A 19090-nucleotide genomic window follows, 5' to 3' on the forward strand; every position below is an offset into this window, starting at 1 on the left:
ATAAATGTCAATAATGAAAGGGCTTAATGAATGAACTGAATGATAGAGAGTGACGGGTTTTTGTAACATCAGTTCAAATTTAGACAGACTTGAACAAAAGGATGTTTCCATGGTGCTCAGAAAGCTGGGGGTGGATTTGAACCTTCACCTGCAGATTGAACATACATCTGTTTGAATAGCTGTTCAAATCGTATCACTATTTATACAAATATTTGTATCAAAGTTTTATAATCTTGTTCTTAAAACAGCTTTGAAGTTGACTTTTGTTATACTATTTAATATTTATTCATTACAGTAAGGTTATTTAACTTTAACTATTAAGACTATTTATTTGACAGTTTATTTATTCGCACGGCATGTAAGTGTGGTACTGACTAAATGGTTCGTTGTGCTTCTAATTTATTAAAGTGGAATTTTCACTTTGATTTTGTCTCAGTTTCTCCGGCAGTATCACGTCTGCTACAAACACAGCGTACACTCAGCAAATAGGCTTTTATTAGACAGTGCAATATTCAGCATTGACAGCGTTTTCAAAAAAGGATGTAATTAAGAAAGCATTGTGTCAATAAAAAAAGCAGCTTCAATAAAAAAAAAAGTTACTGTATACAGAAACAGTATAAATGATTATTTTTAGTTTACAGAGTGTGCTCATAATGATATATAAGAAGGAAATCTATCAGGGAGTGCTTTAAGTAATCAGAATATATTTGATATTTTTCTTTTTTTCCCAAAGGTAAGTAGATCTTAGAGTTATTGCGTGCCCAGGAATTTGTAGGTTATTTGACATGTAAGTTTAAGGCCTACAACATCAAGTGTGATGAATACTCCAGATGATGAATGAGATCCAGTTACCACGTCCCCTTTGTCCGTAGTCACGGCCATTTCAGTCATTCATGTGTTCATTGTTTTCAAATGATCTGACAAAAGGAAAACAGAATTGTGATTGGGCTTTTTTGTCTAGGGGTGTGGAAACAAAAAGTAACCTTTATTAAACAGAAAATCAGCTAATTGTGGTATTTACAGAGGATTATGGATGGAAACAGGACATAGAATACAACACATAGTGGAGGAAAGGTCTGATTTAGACAGGATTTACTTCCCAGAGAGTGTTTAAATTTGGCCTCCCATACAGAGAAATACATTCTACAATCACAGTTTTACAACACCGTCACAACAGTAAAGCATAATTATACTTACTGTGCAATTTGATCTAAGGGTATAAAAAAACAACAGCACTTAATACAAGATGCAGAAAGCATTGACATTTAAATTTTCCGACCCTCTTTCTCTTTCAGCCCAGTATGACATCATTAAGTTTACTAAACAGACATGTTACCTTGTAGCCAGTCCAGCCCTTCCTGAAGGCCCTCTCCTTTGATAGCATTGCTGGCACTGAAAAATAAGATGTCCAGGAGTTAATCTGCTTGTGACACACATTCACTTTCTCATGACTTTTCTTGGATCCTGGACATTTAAAGCTGTCAAGCTTTTAATCCATCACTCTACCATCTGTCTAATGAGTAGACAAGGTGGAACACACACATACACATACGCACTGATGGCATGTTGCCGTGCCCCTCGGTAATGTTTAACCCATGAACCATAGACAAATCAAATAAACAGGAAGTGGCCGGGGAGCAAACGGTCCACGTTATCTTAATTTCAGATTTAAAGCTGTAACTTGGGGAGAATAAAATGGAGTAGATAGGGGTGTGACGAGACTTGGCTCTGTTCAGTAAGGGCACTTCCTCGAAGACTACAAACACCTGAATGACTTTGGTAACAAATTACTCAACAGTGTCTCTGGAAGTGTTTTTATTGCGTGCTACTTCTCAGCAGGGTGAACTCAGGGTGGCAGATACATTACCAGATGTGCCAGGGCTTGTCTTTGATGTTCTCCAAACACAACATCTGCGAGACCTTGACAGAAGACATTGCATCCTGCAGATCTATCTTGTTAGCAAAGAATAATACTGGTATCCTTTTGCTGCTTATATCTGCATAGAAGAAAAAATGTCAAGACCAGTTTATCGTGATCTAAGAGCCAGAGGAAAAAAAAGTTTTTAGGAGGGATTTTTTGTTTTTTATTCCACTACTGATATTGTTAGATTTTGGACAGGATATCTTCAAATATGATCACTCTACTTGATGCTACCTAGATTAAAGCCACTAAAATGTATCAGTTCAAGCTTTTAATGAATGGTGCAAATATTACTTAACTAGGTTTAGACAACTGGCCCCTTAATGCAGGCATTTTAAACAAGTTGTACACACAATCTGCATCAGTTATATACTGTTTCTTTTGTTTTTTATACCCGGACAAACTAAATTGTGTAGCAAATGTGTCTAAAAACAAAGGTTGTGTACCTTCATGGTTGAGAAGAGTGTCTAGCTCCTCTTTAGCAACAACCATTCTCAGCTTGTCACTGCTGTCAATGACAAATATGATAGCATGGCTCTCTCTACAGAAGATAGGAGAAGGAGATGTACAGTGTCAGTTTTGAAAGTTTGAATATCTGACCAGCAAAAGGCTTGTTGTTCAAGTTTGTGTGCCCTACTTGTAATAATGCTCCCACAGGTTCCTGTATCTGCTCTGCCCAGACATATCAAAGACTGTGAAGGACAGGCTGCGTGCAGAAAGGAGGAGAGAGGAAGGAGGAAAGAGACAGCTTAACATCATAAAAAACTGCTGGATTAGTCATTTTGAATATGCTGTAAAATTGCGGAATTGCATTCTACCTTGAACTCTTGAACTTTTCGATGTTGAAGCCAATTGTTGGGACGATTTCTTGTGCCTGTGTCTGCATTCATCCCCGAGCACAAACACACAAAAACAGACAAGTAACGGCAAAAGTATGTCAACAACAAAATAGTATAATTAAAGTGTAATACGGGCTTTACCTGACTAACATGTTTCCACTCTTCTGACAATGGGCCTAAATGATTCGAATGCTGAAAACAAGCAACCAGTGAAGGACTGCAGCGAAATATAGATTGTGACAGGCCTTCGTACAGCGTGTTTACTAAATTAGCAGGTGTTTAGAAAAGATTTACATGTCTTAGAAGCCTCTGTACCTACAGGACTATAAACACAAATGCCTCTCAGTTCCACTTTAAAAAAAAGATATCAAAATACCTCACTCCTGTAGCTCAGTTATGAACTTACATTAGGTGGTTTGAGCTGGTTGATGATGGTAGTTTTGCCGCTGTTGTCCAGTCCAAGACACAAAACGTTGACCTCTTTCTTCTTCAGGCCGAGCCAGCCCGTCAGTTTATCCAACAACCCCATTACACTCAGCTGATGCTATGCCAATTAATTTTTCAACACATCACCCCATAGATGGTCTGATTACTGGGAATTAAATGTGTTCAGACTAGCAAAAAATAATGATAAACATAGCCGTGAATGTTCCTAGTACATGCCATAAATAGAGCTGCAAGCTGAGATGCTCCCTGGGCATCGCAGCTTGTGCAAGGTAATCCTATTAGGACGAATTAAGCTCGGTGAACCACCCGGCGACCTGATCATGAGGAGTATGGAGCTTCCCAGGCCCCCCGGCCTGATGCATTTGATTTATTACTCAAACGCTTTACCTCTCTGGAGGCCCCCACCCGCCTCAGATCTGGGCCCCCCTTGAAGGTGCAAAAACACATGCAAACAACAGCAGTTTATCATCAGCATCCTCTGCTCACTTAATGACGGCAGCCAAACTCAGTCTGTCGTGCTTTACGATCTAATTAAATCCATCTGTTAGAGAATACTGCAGTTGAAAAAAATACAGAAAAATAGGATATCTAAAATTTCACATTATTTGGCCACATTATTCTCATATAGAAGCATATTCTAAGACCTGAAATGTAAATTTTAATTAATTTAAGATTCAATGGAACAATTCAGAAATGAGCATACCTCTCAGCAGAAAGTATATAGCGTACCCAATCTGAAAATTATGCACGTAGTCTTTATTTTTCATTATTATCTAAGTAGTTAATATTTTAATCTTCTCATATAACAGTTTTGAAGCTGCTGAGTGGTCCAACAGCTCCATCTTTTGGTTATCAGTACCTTGTAAAATGTCAGGATAATTGCCTAGTTTAAAGAGAAAAGTCACATACATTTGACAATAACTTAAACGCAGATTAGAGAGATGGAGCTTAGTCCTTGAGCTTTGTTAAATCACGTTATCTTCACTGAGAGGACAGCCTGTCCTGTCTGACTGAAGAGACATTTTCCTTTCCTTGAGCCGCTCTGCGTCTCATTCAAGTGATAGTGAATGAAAACGAACCAAATAAAATGAGCAGTCAACCGCCAGAACTGTTCATGTTTATTTGCAAATAAATATTCGCTGTAACTGCCTCTTACAGTGTGCAAGATCTACAACATCTCTTTGGAAATCATAGAAAAATAAAATACAAGAATTATAAGTATACTTGTACTTTGTACAAAAGAACGTTCTAACATTGCTCAGCAGTAGAACATGCTAAACAAACAGCATCTGATATTCCCCATATTCTGTAGAGCGGCGGTGACTGCGAGCATGTCTGTGTGTGTGTGCAAATGTGTGCGCGTTTGAATGTGTGCTGTGCGTGCACCTTTCCTGCTCCTGAAGGCCTGGATGCATGACTGCGCCGTGACCGAAAGGCACAGATCTTTGTATCCAGTTTGCCCTTGACATTAATCATTGAGCTCCAATTCTTATTAAAACCCACAGCTGTAGATGGGAGGTTATTCTCATACAATTCAGACTAATGGCTAGGTCCTGTGACTGCACTGAAACTTATAAACGGCTTGCATGGTCCGCAGACTGTAAGGCATTCTGTGTCTGTTTGTGTGTTTTTGAGCATTTGTGTTTGTTACTGTTGATGTTACAATGACACATGATGAGTTATGATGCTGCTGTTTATGTTGGTTCTCTCTCTCCGTCTCCGTTAAGCCTCTCTGGCGAACACATCTGTCCTAACCTCACGTAACTAAGACTACTGACGTTTTTCACACCGGTTTCCATTAACCAGCTTTTAGCTACTTCTGCTGCCTCCAGCTCTAACTAAGTACTTTTATTCTGCACCACTGCATATTCCCAGCTGACTTAAGAGTATGAAGAAAATGTTCATCTCAATGGCAAACATCCAACAACATGACATCTACTGCCAGTCTGAAATCAGGCTATTTTTATGTACACTGTTTTCCCATATCACAATCTTTACACCACCACAATTACTCCATCTGGTGATCTTGCACCCCAGATGAGCTATTCTCTGACATCATGGATCAGCTTTGTCTCTGAAGTGCAAACCTCTGTCAGTACTGTCTGTGTGAGTGTGTGCAAGAAAAAAACAAAAACAATAACGGCATGGAAGAATTTCATCATATAAGTCCCTGTTAAGTTTCCAGCCAAACGTCTCTCCTCTATAGCTAAGCTCTGTGAACATTCATATATTAAGACAGTGGAGATTCGTGTACTTTCAGGCAATGTATGACATTCACAATCCAAGCAAATAAATAAATAACCCAAAACAAAACAGGCTGATCGCACAATTGGGTGTACACTGGCTGCTAAAACATATCAGGATAGACTTTGTTCATCTGAAAGCAACAGATCCAGTTTTGCAAGCTTTGGGTATGACACTAAAGCTGACGGATGGTGTTATGTGAGCCTCATGTTTGTATGTCAACAAGAGTTCTCTCATTGCACAATTCTACATCTTTCTCTGAGATACTGAGGTGACTGCATAATACTGTATTGCTGTTTTTGATTAAAAAACAAACAAACAAACCAATTTTCTGTAAAATCAAATATCTAAATAAGATCCAGATTTACTAGGGCTTTCACATACAGGACTGCACATATATTCATATTAGGTTATAATAATTATTATTACTTGTCTATACACTTTTAAACATTCATAAACTTCTCGCTTCTTTCTTCAAGTATTAGTGTACCAGATTCTCTGGAGAGAGGGTAACTAAAGCAATCCAAATAAACCTTTATGGTAAAATATCAAACTCCAAAATAAAAAATATTGAGGATATATATATATTTTTTTCAAAGGACAAAATGTTTCCATTGCACACCCGATAGCAGCTACATGAGCACATAACTCAGAGCAGAAAGAAAAAAAAGGAACATACAAAGAAAAAGAATCAGTAGATTACATTTGCAAATCTACACCTCTAGATATTGTTGCGCCACACACAAAGTACTGTTGTTGCAACAAGGCATTACATTCCCCTAAGTGAAGGCCTGGGAGAGCCTGAACAGTCTATCAGGCTGAAATAGTCTGGAAGAACCAGGCATACTGTGTAAGGGGTGTATAGTAGAAAAAGTTTATTACTATGGGACGTGAAGGAGACCAGGGGAGAGTCTGCTGGAGTAGTCTGTCCAATGACCTCCTGTATGAGGGGTTAAGACCCAGGCACAGGCTCTAGACTGTCTGTCATATGGTCTAGACCTCACTTCCATCTGGTCCATCTATCTGTCCATCCCAGGTTATAATAAAGGGTGTCCTCATACATGGAAACCCTTCTCGTGTTCGTGCAGTAGCTGAAGGTGAAGGGTCTGTATGCTGCTGATGATTCGCCTCTGGTGGCCGATCAGCTCCACACCAATACGCCTCACATCTCTAGGCCGAGAGGGGAAACACAAGCACACAAGGACACATGCAGAAAACACTTTAACTGTGTTAGGACTTCTCATTGAAGGTAATTATTTGATCACGTGTCACCAATTAGATGTGCTTTAATCCTAAATTATACAACTAGACAAAAAGATTACCAAAATTTGCAGTCATTGAGATGAATATTTTTTCCTGATAATTAAAAAAATAAATTGATTGCAAGTTTGCATATGTGACCCCGCTCTAAGTCATACCGATGATTTAGGGGTCTCAAAAACTCACAAAACTCATGTATCAAATATGATGCACTTGGCTTTACAGGGTTAACCACCTATAAGATGATTCATATATAATTAAAGAGGTACTACAGCATTTTACTGCTGCACTTCTACAAAAGTTTGAAGCATAGAAGACACAAAAAAGCATGAAACAGCAGAACTTAATACATCTTGTTTTCACTGACTACTGACATTATTCAAGTAAAATTAGCAATACTGTTGTATTTATTACAGTAATTTAAAAATACTCACAGGCCCTTCAAGTCTTATTTATGTATGTAAATATTAGCAAAATGAACCTGAAGTATAAAAGTATTCACGATACAACAAAATGGGTGCTGTCAGTGTATGTTACTGTGCTAGATTGATATCAGATTGACTTGATATTAATAGCACATTAATATGCAAGCAGCATGTGTCTGCATATGTGTCTGTTCTTTTCGCCATGAGTGTTCATCCAATCTACTTTAAAACTTGGCGAGTGCATGGCTGAGCATCAAAGTAAGTGCAGTGTGGAGTTGTTTGGATGAGTGGTTCTTATGTCATGGCTAAAATCCATTTTCAGTTACGCAACCAGCTGCCTGCGAGACCTTCAAGGAAAATGAGTAAACTGTAGTCATGCTGACTAAGACCACCACAGTCTGTAGAGAAACACTGCAGTGAAATTTGGATACAGCTTCAATTTTTGGGCAAAACTACCATGATACAGACACATTAAACTACAGAAATTGCTCAGACATGAAAACTGATGCCATATAGCTTCCGGTGCACAGATTTTATTCTGATGTTAATGCTAGAGCGGGTTTGGAGCTCTGCAGTTAGTGAATCAGCAGCAATGTTGTGAAATATCTAGGAACCATATTACAGTACCAGTTCAAATTCAGTGACCGCTTCAGAAACAATTCATTCTTTAACAAATGATTGTAAAGACAGACTGCATGGCTATGTGCCTAATTTATTACACCTATGGCAATGGGATGAATTCAAAGATTAAACAATGTGTCTTAATATTTGCCACATAAGTGTATAAAAATCTTTATCACCGTGTACAATTTGTTCCTCTTTGATTACAGTGTGTCAAAGTGTCAAAGTAAGTATTTTTATTACTTAAAAATTGCTTCAGATAACATTACCTCAATTATTCAGTCTAACTTTGTCTGTATTATGTTTGCCTGTAGTCTCACACTGTAGATTGCTGATTATATTAGACAACAGTATATTTTCCATCCATCCATTTACTTCCGCTTATCCTTCCCAGGGTTGCGGGGGGGCGCTGGAGCCTATCCCAGCTGTCAGGCGGGGTACACCCTGGACGGGTCGCCAGTCTGTCGCTAACACATAGAGACACAGACAACCATTCGCACTCACATTCACGCACAGATTCACACCTATGGGCAATTTAGATTAATCAATTAACCTATCCCCACTAACTGCATGTCTTTGGACGGTGGGAGGACGCCGGAGTACCCGGAGGGAACCCACGCAAACACGGGGAGAACATGCAAATTCCACACAGAAAGACCCCGGCCTGATGGTGGAATTGAACTCTGGACCTTCTTGCTGTGTGGCAACCGTGCTAACCACTGTGCCACTGTGCTGCCCTATATAATTTATACAGATGAATAAAAAAGGCAATATTTCTCTTGAATATAGTGAAATAAATGTGAAAAGTAGTGTAACATTAAAACATTACATTATTATAGAATTATCTTACTTTACATCATTGCCTATCCTTGTGATTTCTACCTATCTATACAAAGTTTTCTCTGGGAGCTATAGAACAGCTTCACAGACTGAACTGCACTTCTTGTAACATGCAAACTTGACATGCTTTCGTGACATTTAAAAAATGGTTATATTTGAGCTGTTCTACTCACTCAATACCCATCCTCGCCACTGAATCCAATGTGTTGTAGCCTGCTGCCATGAAATTGCTCTTGTACTGACTCATCTTGATGGAGTCCAGCCAGTCGCCGACAGAGATGAACATTGGGTAGTCCATTTCCTCCCCCGGAGATTCTGGTAGACTAATGCATAAAGAAAAAAGAAAAGAAAAAAAGGTTAATGTCAGAGTATGTCCATATTCAGTCATCTCAAAGTTGAAAAACTGGTGAAAGCATCGAAAAGTTCTCAGTGTGTCACTTATTTTAGGTGTAGGAGTAAAAACGTTTGTCAGTGTTCAAGGAAAATAACTCATACTCTGTCCTGGGGTAAGAATACTCCCACAGAAAAACACATTCACTGGTTCACTGGTCATTTTTACCCAGAGTGCATTTCCTTTAATTCATTTCATGGCACAAAAAGTTTTTCAGTACTTTACCTCTGAATGTCCTCTACCAGCGGCAGCAGGCTGCTTGGGTTACGGATTAGTTTATCCAAGAAAGAAACAATATCTGTAAACTTTGGTCGATGATTCCTCTCCTTCTGCCAACAGTGCAGCATTAGCTGGTGCAGGGCCACTGGGCAGCCCATTGGTGCAGGGAGCCGATAGCCCTCTTCGATGGACAGAATCACCTGGAGAAAGAGTTGGACGTGGTAAATGGTCTAAATCTGGCTGAAGCCTGCCAATTAACCAGTCTGGTTAAAAGTTAGAGATTTCTTTGTGATTTATATCAGTTATACACATGACAACGTTCCCAGATAGCAGACCAGTTTTGGCCTCTTGGCTACTTACAGCAGCTCAATTAGAGCACTGGCAAATGCTGTGTGCGCCAGATGTTGCACAAAAGTCATTAGCTTGGCTTGACATGGATTACGCCAAGTGTTCTGTGGCTAGAGGTGGCACAAATGCCAGAACACACCTGACATCTGGCTCATAAAAGGTGTAGCTGTGGCAGAATAGAGGCAGCCAGACTCATTCTCCTTTAACACCATCAGTCAAAGCCAAATGCGGCATATAAAACAGAAAAAAAAATGCAGATTTGGGCCACATTTAGGCTAAACCTTCAGTGTGATCTCTGCTTTGTTTCCTTTCACATACTGGTTTAGCGTTTTGTTATGTTATTATTGTATTTATGCCACATTATCAGTCACTTTTCACTTGTTCTTCACATTATCATGCGTTCAGCTGACAGCGTGTGTTAACATCCATACGTTATCTACTCAGATCCCCTGAAGGAAAGCGGCGTATCTACAAGTATCTTTGTAGTGAGCAGTGGTAAGTGGCTGACCAGGATGAGACAGTCTTTGGCAGATTTTTGTGGCTTGGCTGGCCTTTTGACTTAGAAAGCACTTCTAAGCAATTCCCAAACAGCACAAATCCTCCCCAAACCTGGGGACCTTAGTGAATGTGTGTGCCGGGTCATCTGTGTATGTATGTGTGTGAGTCTGTCTGTAAAGGGTTGAGGGGATTACAGTCGAGCTTTCACACTCAGCGGAGAGAGGGATGGATATGCTTCCACCAAGGTCCCTCCAATCCCTGACCACAGCCCAGGGATCAGCGGATTGCTCAGCTGCACTGAATCCACAGCTATAAACTCTCCCTTGATTGGCCCGCAGTCCTCTAAACCTCTGACCTTTACTGCTCTTTCCATTCCCTCTTACTCATCTTTTTTATCCTTTGGGTGGATATCACCAGTATCTTTGCTCCTAACCTCGATTCTCTCAGAGGTAGGTTTTTGATGTGAGCAAATAGTCATAGAGCAGGTGAAAGGGCATCGACTTTAAGAGATATAATGGAAAACAAACTTAGAATTTACACAGTGAAGCAGGAACGGAGGATCTGAAATGTCAATATTATTGTGGATTGAGGTTAAAGGAGAGGTTTGTGAGAGAAAAATGTCTCATCAATATAACTCTGAGCAGAACACATGAAGAAAACAGTGATTCAAAAGCAAATAGTACACAGCAATCACACTCTACAGGTGTTTTATATGCTCAACGTACTGCATTGATGAGAACATTTAAAAATGAAAGCAATTACCTGGATGATTTTTCAATAAAACAGGTGGTGGTATTGCATGTTAACACTGGTTCCCACCAGCCATACAACAGAATAAAGATAGCAGCAAAGTATCCTCTAGTTGCTACCACAGTGTGTTTCTACTATTGCTGTGCAAAATCATGTTAGAGACAAAACAAGACCAACTTTTGGCTTCTTGCCACTCACAACAAATGATGAAGCCTGTTAGGTCAGGTTATCCATTCAAGTCAGTAGCTGTTGGTCCCACATGGACACATTTTAATGGTGCATCCAACTTATGAGCTATGTTAACAAATTACTACTGTATGTACCAACAATTAAAATCAATAAATCAAGCAGTATTTCCAAATTTTCTTTTTAATTTAACTGAAAACTATAAAAAAGATTATTTTATATGAATCCTCATGGTGTACACAGTGACATCTGCTCCAAAAGCAAACAACAGCAATCTCGACTACACTGATTAAATACAGGAACAAAAAACATTACAAAATGAACCCCCCCCCCCCCATGTAAATAACAGTTTTGGCCTGACCACCTACTTAAAAACTGTCTGGCCTCTCCACTCCTCACAAAATATAATTTTTAAGAGTAGAGATATCTTTATTCTGCAAGTAGCCTCCAGCTACAATTCCAGTTCAGGTAACCATGACCTGTAATACCACATGCTGGAATAGGTGTTACACGCTCTCTTCGTATACCTCGTGTAAAATATGCTTATCTTTTACACATGTAAAGTTAATTTTACAGGATAAAGAGTGAAATAAAAAAAAAAATGAAATGCCGAAGTAATAGACTGAATGTGCAATTTATTTGCTTCACAGCATCAAAATCCAATTTCAGAAAATCTTACATCAAGTGTCTTAAAGTACATTATATTAAAAACACAAGCTCTATATTTTTATCATGAAGTCCTGCTAGTTTTAATAGTTTTTCTCCTCATATGACAAGAATACTCACATCCTGATTGGACATCTCCCAGTATGGTCGTTCTCCATAAGACATCACTTCCCACATTACAATGCCGTAGCTCCATGCATCACTGGCTGAGGAGAATTTTCTGTATGAGATGGCCTCAGGAGCTGTCCATCGAATTGGGATCTTACCACCCTGCTCATGAAAAATAAAAGGTAAAACAAAGCCACACATGAATAATGCAAGTACACATATGAGCAAAATGCCAGCATATAGTAAATGCATTCCTCAAGTTTATTAAAGTCCCCAAAGTCACATCCACTGTTGAAACCATTCAGTTCAGACCTTAAATACTTGAAAAGTCACTAAACTTTAGTTATAATGTTTAAAACAGGCTGTACCTTCCACTGAGGTTTTTCTACTGGGTTTGATGCAACTTGGACTCCTTGTACAAATATAAAGTGAGATGTACTTTATTGTAGCATCCAGTACATCTGTTCTCTCGGTTTCGCACCCTTTTTGTGAGATATGCTGTGTTCCTTTCATCTCAAAAGTCTGATGTCAGAGTAAAAGAGCAACGTCACATTTCAGCAGTAGTAATCACAGAAACGGGCAGCGTTCTGCAAGGTGGAGCTGTTCAGCCGGTAATATAAAGGTTAAAGGTTGGTAATATCTGAGGTACAATGCCATACCTCTTTTATGTGCTTAAAAATGCCACAGCAGGACGTTCACAGGTAAAGCCTGGTCGGTGCTTTGTGTATGGCTTTTGTAGTAATTCACAAATGCACAGCAGTGACAGTACAGATTACAAATTCTACAGTTTTACTGCTGTTTACATGTGTTGCTGCCTTTTGGATTGCAAACTCAGGGTCGGTGTGGGTGCTCTGACTTTCCAAGGTGGTGTTTATTTAAATTTAATAAGTGAATAATTATCAATTGCACCGCCTAATTAATAAATTAGGGAGTGCATGGCATATCGTGCCTAATTGCCAGGTCCTCTTGTATTATTTGCAGTAAAGGTTTCAGTGCTTCTAGTTTTTGTTTTGGGTGTTTTTTTTCTTAGTGTTCATTGTTATTCTTCCATTTATGACCTTTTGCAGTTTTGGGATCTTGTCTTTTGTCTGCTTGTTCTTTTTGCCCTCACTGACTGCCTCCAAGTGTACGACCATTGCCTGTTTTCAGATTAAAAATCTGGATTTTTTTAACTCTGCGTATTTTTGCATTCGAGTCATAATTTCAAACTGAATGTGCTTAATGTGCAATTGTCCAAATAGGTATGGTAAATATGCCTGGACTCTCTCATCCTGTATGATATAACAACAAAAAGTAGTCTTCAATAATGCTGCTGTCACTGTGCTAAATATTCTGGTTTTTTGCCTCTTTTCTCCCCTTTCTCCTTTCAGCTCACCTCACCTTTCACTTCCCTTTTGTGGATTTCAACCACAGTGTTGTGAGGCAGAAAGTTCAACTTGGAGCCGTAAACACAGCATTTCCCTCACACAAAAACCTCAATACAAACCAGGAAATGGAGGTCACTGTGGGCTCAGACAGATTTAGCACATGAGCATTGAAAGTTTGACTTTTGCAATTTAAGGGCTAGTCCATCTTTTGCTTGCCTCGGCTGGTAAAGCAGGAAAATCTAAATTAAATCAGCCTAATCTAGTTGGAGTAATGCATCAGGTTTCTTATATAGATAGCATCAGCATACACAGTAAATAGAACCGTTTAATTGAAAATTCAAAACTTTTAGTGTCATATTTCATTTTTGATTTTCATTTTACTTTTCCACACTGATATCTGGGGATTTGTTTGAGTGAAACAATGATAAGCAGCAACAGGTGCTGAAAGAAAAAAGATCCACAAGACTCTCGTCTCCTCGCTTCAGTATTGATGTGTTTTTGAAAACAAGGTTTCTGGAGATGCAAAGTTTTCAGAGTACGTGTAGAAGCTACTTTGGAAATCCGTTTTTCTTTTTTGATACTGGCATACTAGTCCAACCTAACAGCTAGGGAACAGCTGCTAGGTTGGACTTCCGTGCCTTTTGCGGTTTAAAACTTTCAGTCTCTGTTTCTAATGAGATTCGCTACCAAAGCCAGATTTACACCAGCTGGCTGTGAATAAGACTGGAGTGAGGGAAAACTTTTATCATGGATATTACTGTGCTGCTGTAGCTATTGTCGAGGCTCAGATCTCCTCACTAACTTGTGATTATCTTTCCTCACTATCCCCTGTGTTTCCTTTGTCTCTCCTTGTGTTTTCAGTGTCTCTGTTTTATTTTGGTAATCACTTTCTATGTGCCTCTTTGGTTTTGTTTCCTTTGTTTTCCCACCTCTATGATTGTCTGCTTTGCACTTATTGTCCACCCGTGCCTGATCCCTATTCGCTCCTCATGTGTATATATTGTTCTGCGTCTCCCTTGTTAGTCGTCAGTCTGTCTGTTCTGCAATCGATTACACTTCCTGCTTACTTTCTTTGCCTGCTCATCTCTTCATGTTTCAGTGATATCCCCTCTGAATTTGCTCCTTGTTTTTCATCTTTTGTTTAGACTTCTCTTGGCTTTACCTGTCAATATTTCACATCTAGCAATTTTCGAGGCGATAAAATGCAACGATGGAGAAACAACTTAAAAAAACAGAAGCTTTTTACGCATTACAGCCTTAGTTTCCTAAAATGGTTCAACATTAAAATCCCAGGAAAATAATGGATCGATGCAACCTCAGTGCAGGCCCTAACAGTAACATTTTTCCCAGTTGTGACATAGAACAAAATGATTTCAGCTTTGTGAAAAGCTGTAATAAATTAGCAGCAGCTGCTTGGTTTATGAGGGCTGAGTTATTGGAGGGTGTCAGGTGTACCGTTGTGGTGTAAGCTGCCTCCGGGTCGTCCTCCAAGACTCGGGACAAGCCGAAGTCTGACACTTTACACACCAGATTGCTGTTGACCAGAATGTTTCGAGCTGCCAGGTCTCGGTGAACGTAGCCCATATCTGACAGATACTTCATGCCCGAAGCGATGCCACGCAGCATGCCAACCAACTGGATGACGGTGAAGTGACCATCATGTTGCTAACAGGAAGAATAGGATATTGAGGAAAGAATGGGGTCAGAGAAGGAGAAGACAGAAAAAGGAGGGTAAGGATGGATAAAGAGAGCAAGACAAAGAAAATTTACTGACAGAAAAGAAGAAGAAACTAGTTTGTTCAGAATTAAGCTGAGCAGCAAACTGAGAGGAGAGTATGCTACAGTAAATACATTACATAATTCATATAAGTGATGAGTCACAAATGTTACTAGAAGTGATCTTGCAAAGCCTTAAGTGCAAAGGCATGCAGAGGCAGTAAAAAATATGTACAGCAGAGATTTTGAGACTATCTGAGGAAATAATCATGCCTGAGTTCTGCGACACTCCAACACTTACTCTCAAAAATGAGTCCAGTGATCCATTTTCCATGTACTCCACAACGATCATAACAGGCCTGCCTGCAAAAACACACAAAGACAGCACATACACCGTGTTTATTTCAGATTATTTCTGTGGCATTGTGGCCTGTTTACAGTGTAGGTTGGAGGATAAGACCGAAAGGAACTTGGCAAAAATGGAGTGAGACTCACAATGTCTGTGGTCCAAAGCACATACTGTTTATAAAGGCTGGATCTAGCCACCAAATGTCACTAGTTGGCCTCTTAAGTCGAAGAAGTGAAGTGAAGGAGTCCTGCCTGAGAAACTGAGTATGCTGCTTGCTCCTACCATAGCTACTTGCTATTCATAAGGTAAACACGGCCTAAAAGCAAGTTTTATCATCCCTTTTTCTTTGCAGTAAATACTAATTATATATTCAGTCTGTAGTATTAATTCAGTTTGCATGTTTTTGAAATAAAATTTGATTATTTTTGGTTCTGAAACAACCAACTAAACTCGGCCAGACTGTAAAGCAGACTTCAAAGTGAAGCGTGCATTAAACATACAATGAGAATGATTTTTTATTTATGGAGAAGACAGCTAGTAGTCTAAAGCAGTTAAAGAATTAGATTAAACAGATTAATTATGAATTTTCTGATAAAAGAAGAATATTGCATGCTATCTCTCATGCCATCCTACATGATCCACTGATCATCTAAAACATTATAATTGAATTAATGTAGAAAACGCATTATGCTCTTATAAAGAGTGGCTGACAAAGTATTTCAATTATTTTAAATTTAGTTACTATTTCAGGAAAATCCAGGAGGGGAAACAACTTAAAAAAAAACAACCTCACAGAACATGAGCAGTTTATTGATGCATCAAGTCAAGCTGCTCAATTGATAAAATCTGTCCGTTTCAAAATACCCAGCCGGTCAGTTGGGACCCGTATTCAGTATTCAGTCCATGTATGACACGAAACATTAGTTAGAAAGAATGTAAGCCCAGTTTCTCTTTCCAAATGTTTTTGTTTCCCCACCGAGGATCCCTACAGAGTTACTGATTGACTGGTTTACAGCTAGAAACCAACTGTCTAAGGCCTGTTTTCTGGTGAGCTGTAAACCCTCCTGAACTGCCGGGAAGAGAAAGACAAGTATTTGATTGGTGAAGAGACACCGTGTTATTACACTTTCAGTTCATGTAATTTTTAAAACTCACACAGGAATAGGAAAATGACATGACGCAAGATGGAATATTTTACAGACATTTATAAAATGGGGTCTCTCAACACAGCTTCAGGTGAGTATTTGCTGTTTCATAATTCAACAGACAACTGCTGTCTTACTTTTAATTTCTATCCAATATTCCTAGTTTTCCACATTTTTTTCCTGTTTCAAAGATATTTATAGATCATTTTTTACGAAAAGGGAGACAGCGATATATGAACAAACCACAAGGTTTGGACACTTCTGATATATGCATATAATACTTAAAAAGCTTACAAAATGATGCACATTGTTATGTATTTTTTCATCTGAACTGATGAATAATAGTGCTGTTTTGAAGCTGAAGGACAAACCTAAAACTTCAGTTTTGGGGTCAGTGTTTTAGCTCAGTAGAGACAGTAACAGTTCGATTAGGTTGACACAATAATGTGACTTAAACCTATTTAAATGTCAAGTCTAATTCGAATTTAAATGACTTCTCATTTACAAGTTGGACTATAATTTGGACAATATAGCAGCGTGTTTACAGGCACTGACATAATTGAGTTTTTGTGCATCTGGATAGTGCAACTCTGCTGGATTTTGACAGAAAAAAAGCTAAATTGTTAAAAAAAAAAAAGACAGGCAGCATAAGGAAGCCTGCCAGCTTTGCGCTATAATCTCAATGACAATATTTGTTATTGTTTGAGTGACTACAACATATTATTAGTAAGACATACTGAGCCAAGACACGTTTCTTGTATTGTATCATGTGCAGCTGCTGAAACTGAAAAGTTTAGAGGAGTAATTAGACCATCATTCCTTCAAATGAAAAAATCATTCAGTCAAAACAGAAAGTTTTCACAGGACTCTGCAGTCCTTTGAAAAAACTACTCCGCATGATTCAATAGCTTGTAATAATTCCTTTATTGCATTAACAGTCTCTCACATCATTGTGGAGGAATTTTGGCCTGGCCCACTCTTTTTTTTAATTTTATTTACAAAACTGATTCAGTTTACTGCGGTTTGCAAACATGAATTCATGGATAGCTCTTTTAAGGTTTCCCCTTAGCACCTCAGTTAAGTTGAGTCCTGGACTTTGACTTTGCAACAACTTGATTCTTTTCTTTTTCAGCCATTACGGTGTAGATTTTCTAATATACTTGGGATCATTGTCCTGTTGTGTGACCCAATTTCAGTCAATCTTTAGCAGTCGGGCAGATGGTACATATGAGTCTCGGTTGCTTTGGTTGAACAGTTCATGATCGACTCATTGACTGCAAGAGGCCAAGGTCATGTGGCTGCAGAACCAGTCCAAACCACTCTTCCACTACTGTGCTTGATAGTTCATGCTGATGTGCTCTGTTTGACTTTGGCCAAACTTGATGTTGTGCATTATGGCCAAACATCTCCACTTTGGTCTAGTTGAGCTAAAAGACACTGTTCCAGCAGTGGTTTGCTCAGATGCAGCTTTGTAAACTTAAACTATGCATGGTTTTTTTGTGAGCTTCATCATGAACTTTAACATTTAAAATGCTAACTGAGGCCCGCAGATTCTGAGATGTAGCTCTTGAGTTTTTTGAAGTTTGTCTGAGCATTGCATGATCCGACCTTGGGGTAATCTCTCAAGGACTGGGAAGATGCTGTTAATACTCACCTGAATGCTCCAGACCAGCAAACTGCCCAAACATCTGCTTTTATAGATCTAGTCGAATTTGATGGTGGTCAATATTTGATTAGCAGTATCTGGCTACTACTTATCTACTTATCCTCCTAATTCCCATGGGAGCTGTAAGGGTGTACTTAGTTTTCCACAGGACGTGACTGTGAAGGTAAATTGCTTTTGCACTTTTTACAAAAGAAAAGGTTAAAGATGCTAAATGAGAAGTTGATTTGGTGAATGAATGCTGGGTTAACTTTTATAACGGCTTTGAACAGCAACTTTTCCAAAAGAAGTATGCAAAACTGTCTGAAGTATAAGATAATTATAAAAATAACAGATGGTGCGAGTTATGGTCACTTGAGCACCAACATTTCATTGTTCCTATGGATTGCTAATGAAGCATCTTCCACTTTGGTTTAAACAGAAATTGTAAAGCGCTGCAGGCTTAAAACATTTCTGTTAAACAGAATGTGCTTGGAGCATTTCCACTGGAAAAGACCGAGCACCTGTTGTCAATGGCGTTGTCTGATGAAATAATCTCTGAAAGTCTACTGTGGTATTCAAATCGGCAAGCCAAACAACTTAAAATAAACACACATTCAGGAATAATATGTGTTGAGCTTCATAATGTATAATCCAGTCACAAAAATGGAAGACACGGCGTATATATACAGGCATATGGCTAGATAAGTAAAGCCTTGTTCTTTGCTGAACTCTATCACTTGCCTGAGACCAAATGAGCACATGTTTTTGTTTAAATCTGCAAAAGCCTATCACTTTTAAATATCATCCCTCCTTACACAAATCCAGCAGGGATAGACAAGAAATTATTTGATCAAGCTTGGCTTTCCTGAGCTAATTAGCAAGGTCTGGAAACAATATATAGTTATGCAGTGCAGCGCCTGAACAAAAACAAACGCACCTGCTTGCCAGAATCTAATGTGTCACCTGTTATTTCAGAGCAGGTATAGCAGTCAGTCACAGCACAATACTCTCCATAATTAGTCTCCGAAGAACAACAACAGATGGAAGGAGTGAAAGATGGAGAGAGTGAGAGAAAAGACAAAGACAGACAGGTGAACACAGATAG

At 38.9% G+C, this 19090-nt stretch overlaps 2 protein-coding genes across 5 annotated transcripts in view; both read right to left on the reverse strand.

The window, feature by feature from the left end:
- Window positions 1–473: 473 nt before the first annotated feature.
- On the reverse strand, window positions 474–3489 carry LOC134645768 (ADP-ribosylation factor-like protein 6). Of its 3 annotated transcripts, none has more exons than XM_063499353.1 (8): window positions 3167–3489; window positions 2902–2952; window positions 2740–2801; window positions 2559–2627; window positions 2368–2462; window positions 1868–1997; window positions 1337–1392; window positions 474–917 (listed from the first exon to the last, which is right to left on the reverse strand). In XM_063499353.1, exons 1-8 carry the CDS (start codon window positions 3287–3289, stop codon window positions 892–894), a joined length of 612 nt encoding a protein of 203 aa, XP_063355423.1. In that variant the 5' UTR covers window positions 3290–3489; the 3' UTR covers window positions 474–891. The 3 variants fall into 3 exon arrangements, with proteins under 3 accessions (XP_063355423.1, XP_063355424.1, XP_063355425.1); XM_063499354.1 differs by having other exon boundaries at window positions 474–1210; XM_063499355.1 differs by lacking the exon at window positions 2902–2952 and having other exon boundaries at window positions 3167–3488.
- A 788-nt stretch (window positions 3490–4277) lies between these two features.
- The window catches only part of epha6 (eph receptor A6), a 186386-nt gene continuing 171573 nt past the window's right edge, over window positions 4278–19090 (reverse strand). Inside the window, exons 12-17 of one of the 2 annotated variants that reach the window (XM_063499351.1) lie at window positions 15148–15209; window positions 14586–14795; window positions 11776–11925; window positions 9214–9407; window positions 8771–8920; window positions 4278–6621 (exon numbers count right to left, since the gene is read on the reverse strand). In XM_063499351.1, coding sequence (XP_063355421.1) covers window positions 6507–6621; window positions 8771–8920; window positions 9214–9407; window positions 11776–11925; window positions 14586–14795; window positions 15148–15209 — 881 coding nt within the window. In that variant the 3' untranslated portion in view covers window positions 4278–6506. The remainder of the gene's footprint in view (window positions 6622–8770; window positions 8921–9213; window positions 9408–11775; window positions 11926–14585; window positions 14796–15147; window positions 15210–19090) is intronic. The other variant, XM_063499352.1, reaches the window with a different exon arrangement.

This window comes from Pelmatolapia mariae, linkage group LG16_19 (genome assembly GCF_036321145.2).
Source record: "Pelmatolapia mariae isolate MD_Pm_ZW linkage group LG16_19, Pm_UMD_F_2, whole genome shotgun sequence".
In the NCBI taxonomy this organism is placed as follows: Eukaryota; Metazoa; Chordata; class Actinopteri; order Cichliformes; family Cichlidae; genus Pelmatolapia; species Pelmatolapia mariae.

Excerpts from the sequence above, each read along its gene's own strand:
- LOC134645768 (XM_063499353.1), bottom strand. The coding sequence starts at position 3,289 with ATGGGGTTGTTGGATAAACTGACGGGCTGGCTCGGCCTGAAGAAGAAA. Across the intron at positions 2,953-3,166 it reads ACCAGCTCAAACCACCTAAT|CATTCGAATCATTTAGGCCC; the intron begins GTAAGTTCATAA and ends GCTTGTTTTCAG. Across the intron at positions 2,628-2,739 it reads GAAAAGTTCAAGAGTTCAAG|CCTGTCCTTCACAGTCTTTG; the intron begins GTAGAATGCAAT and ends TTCTGCACGCAG.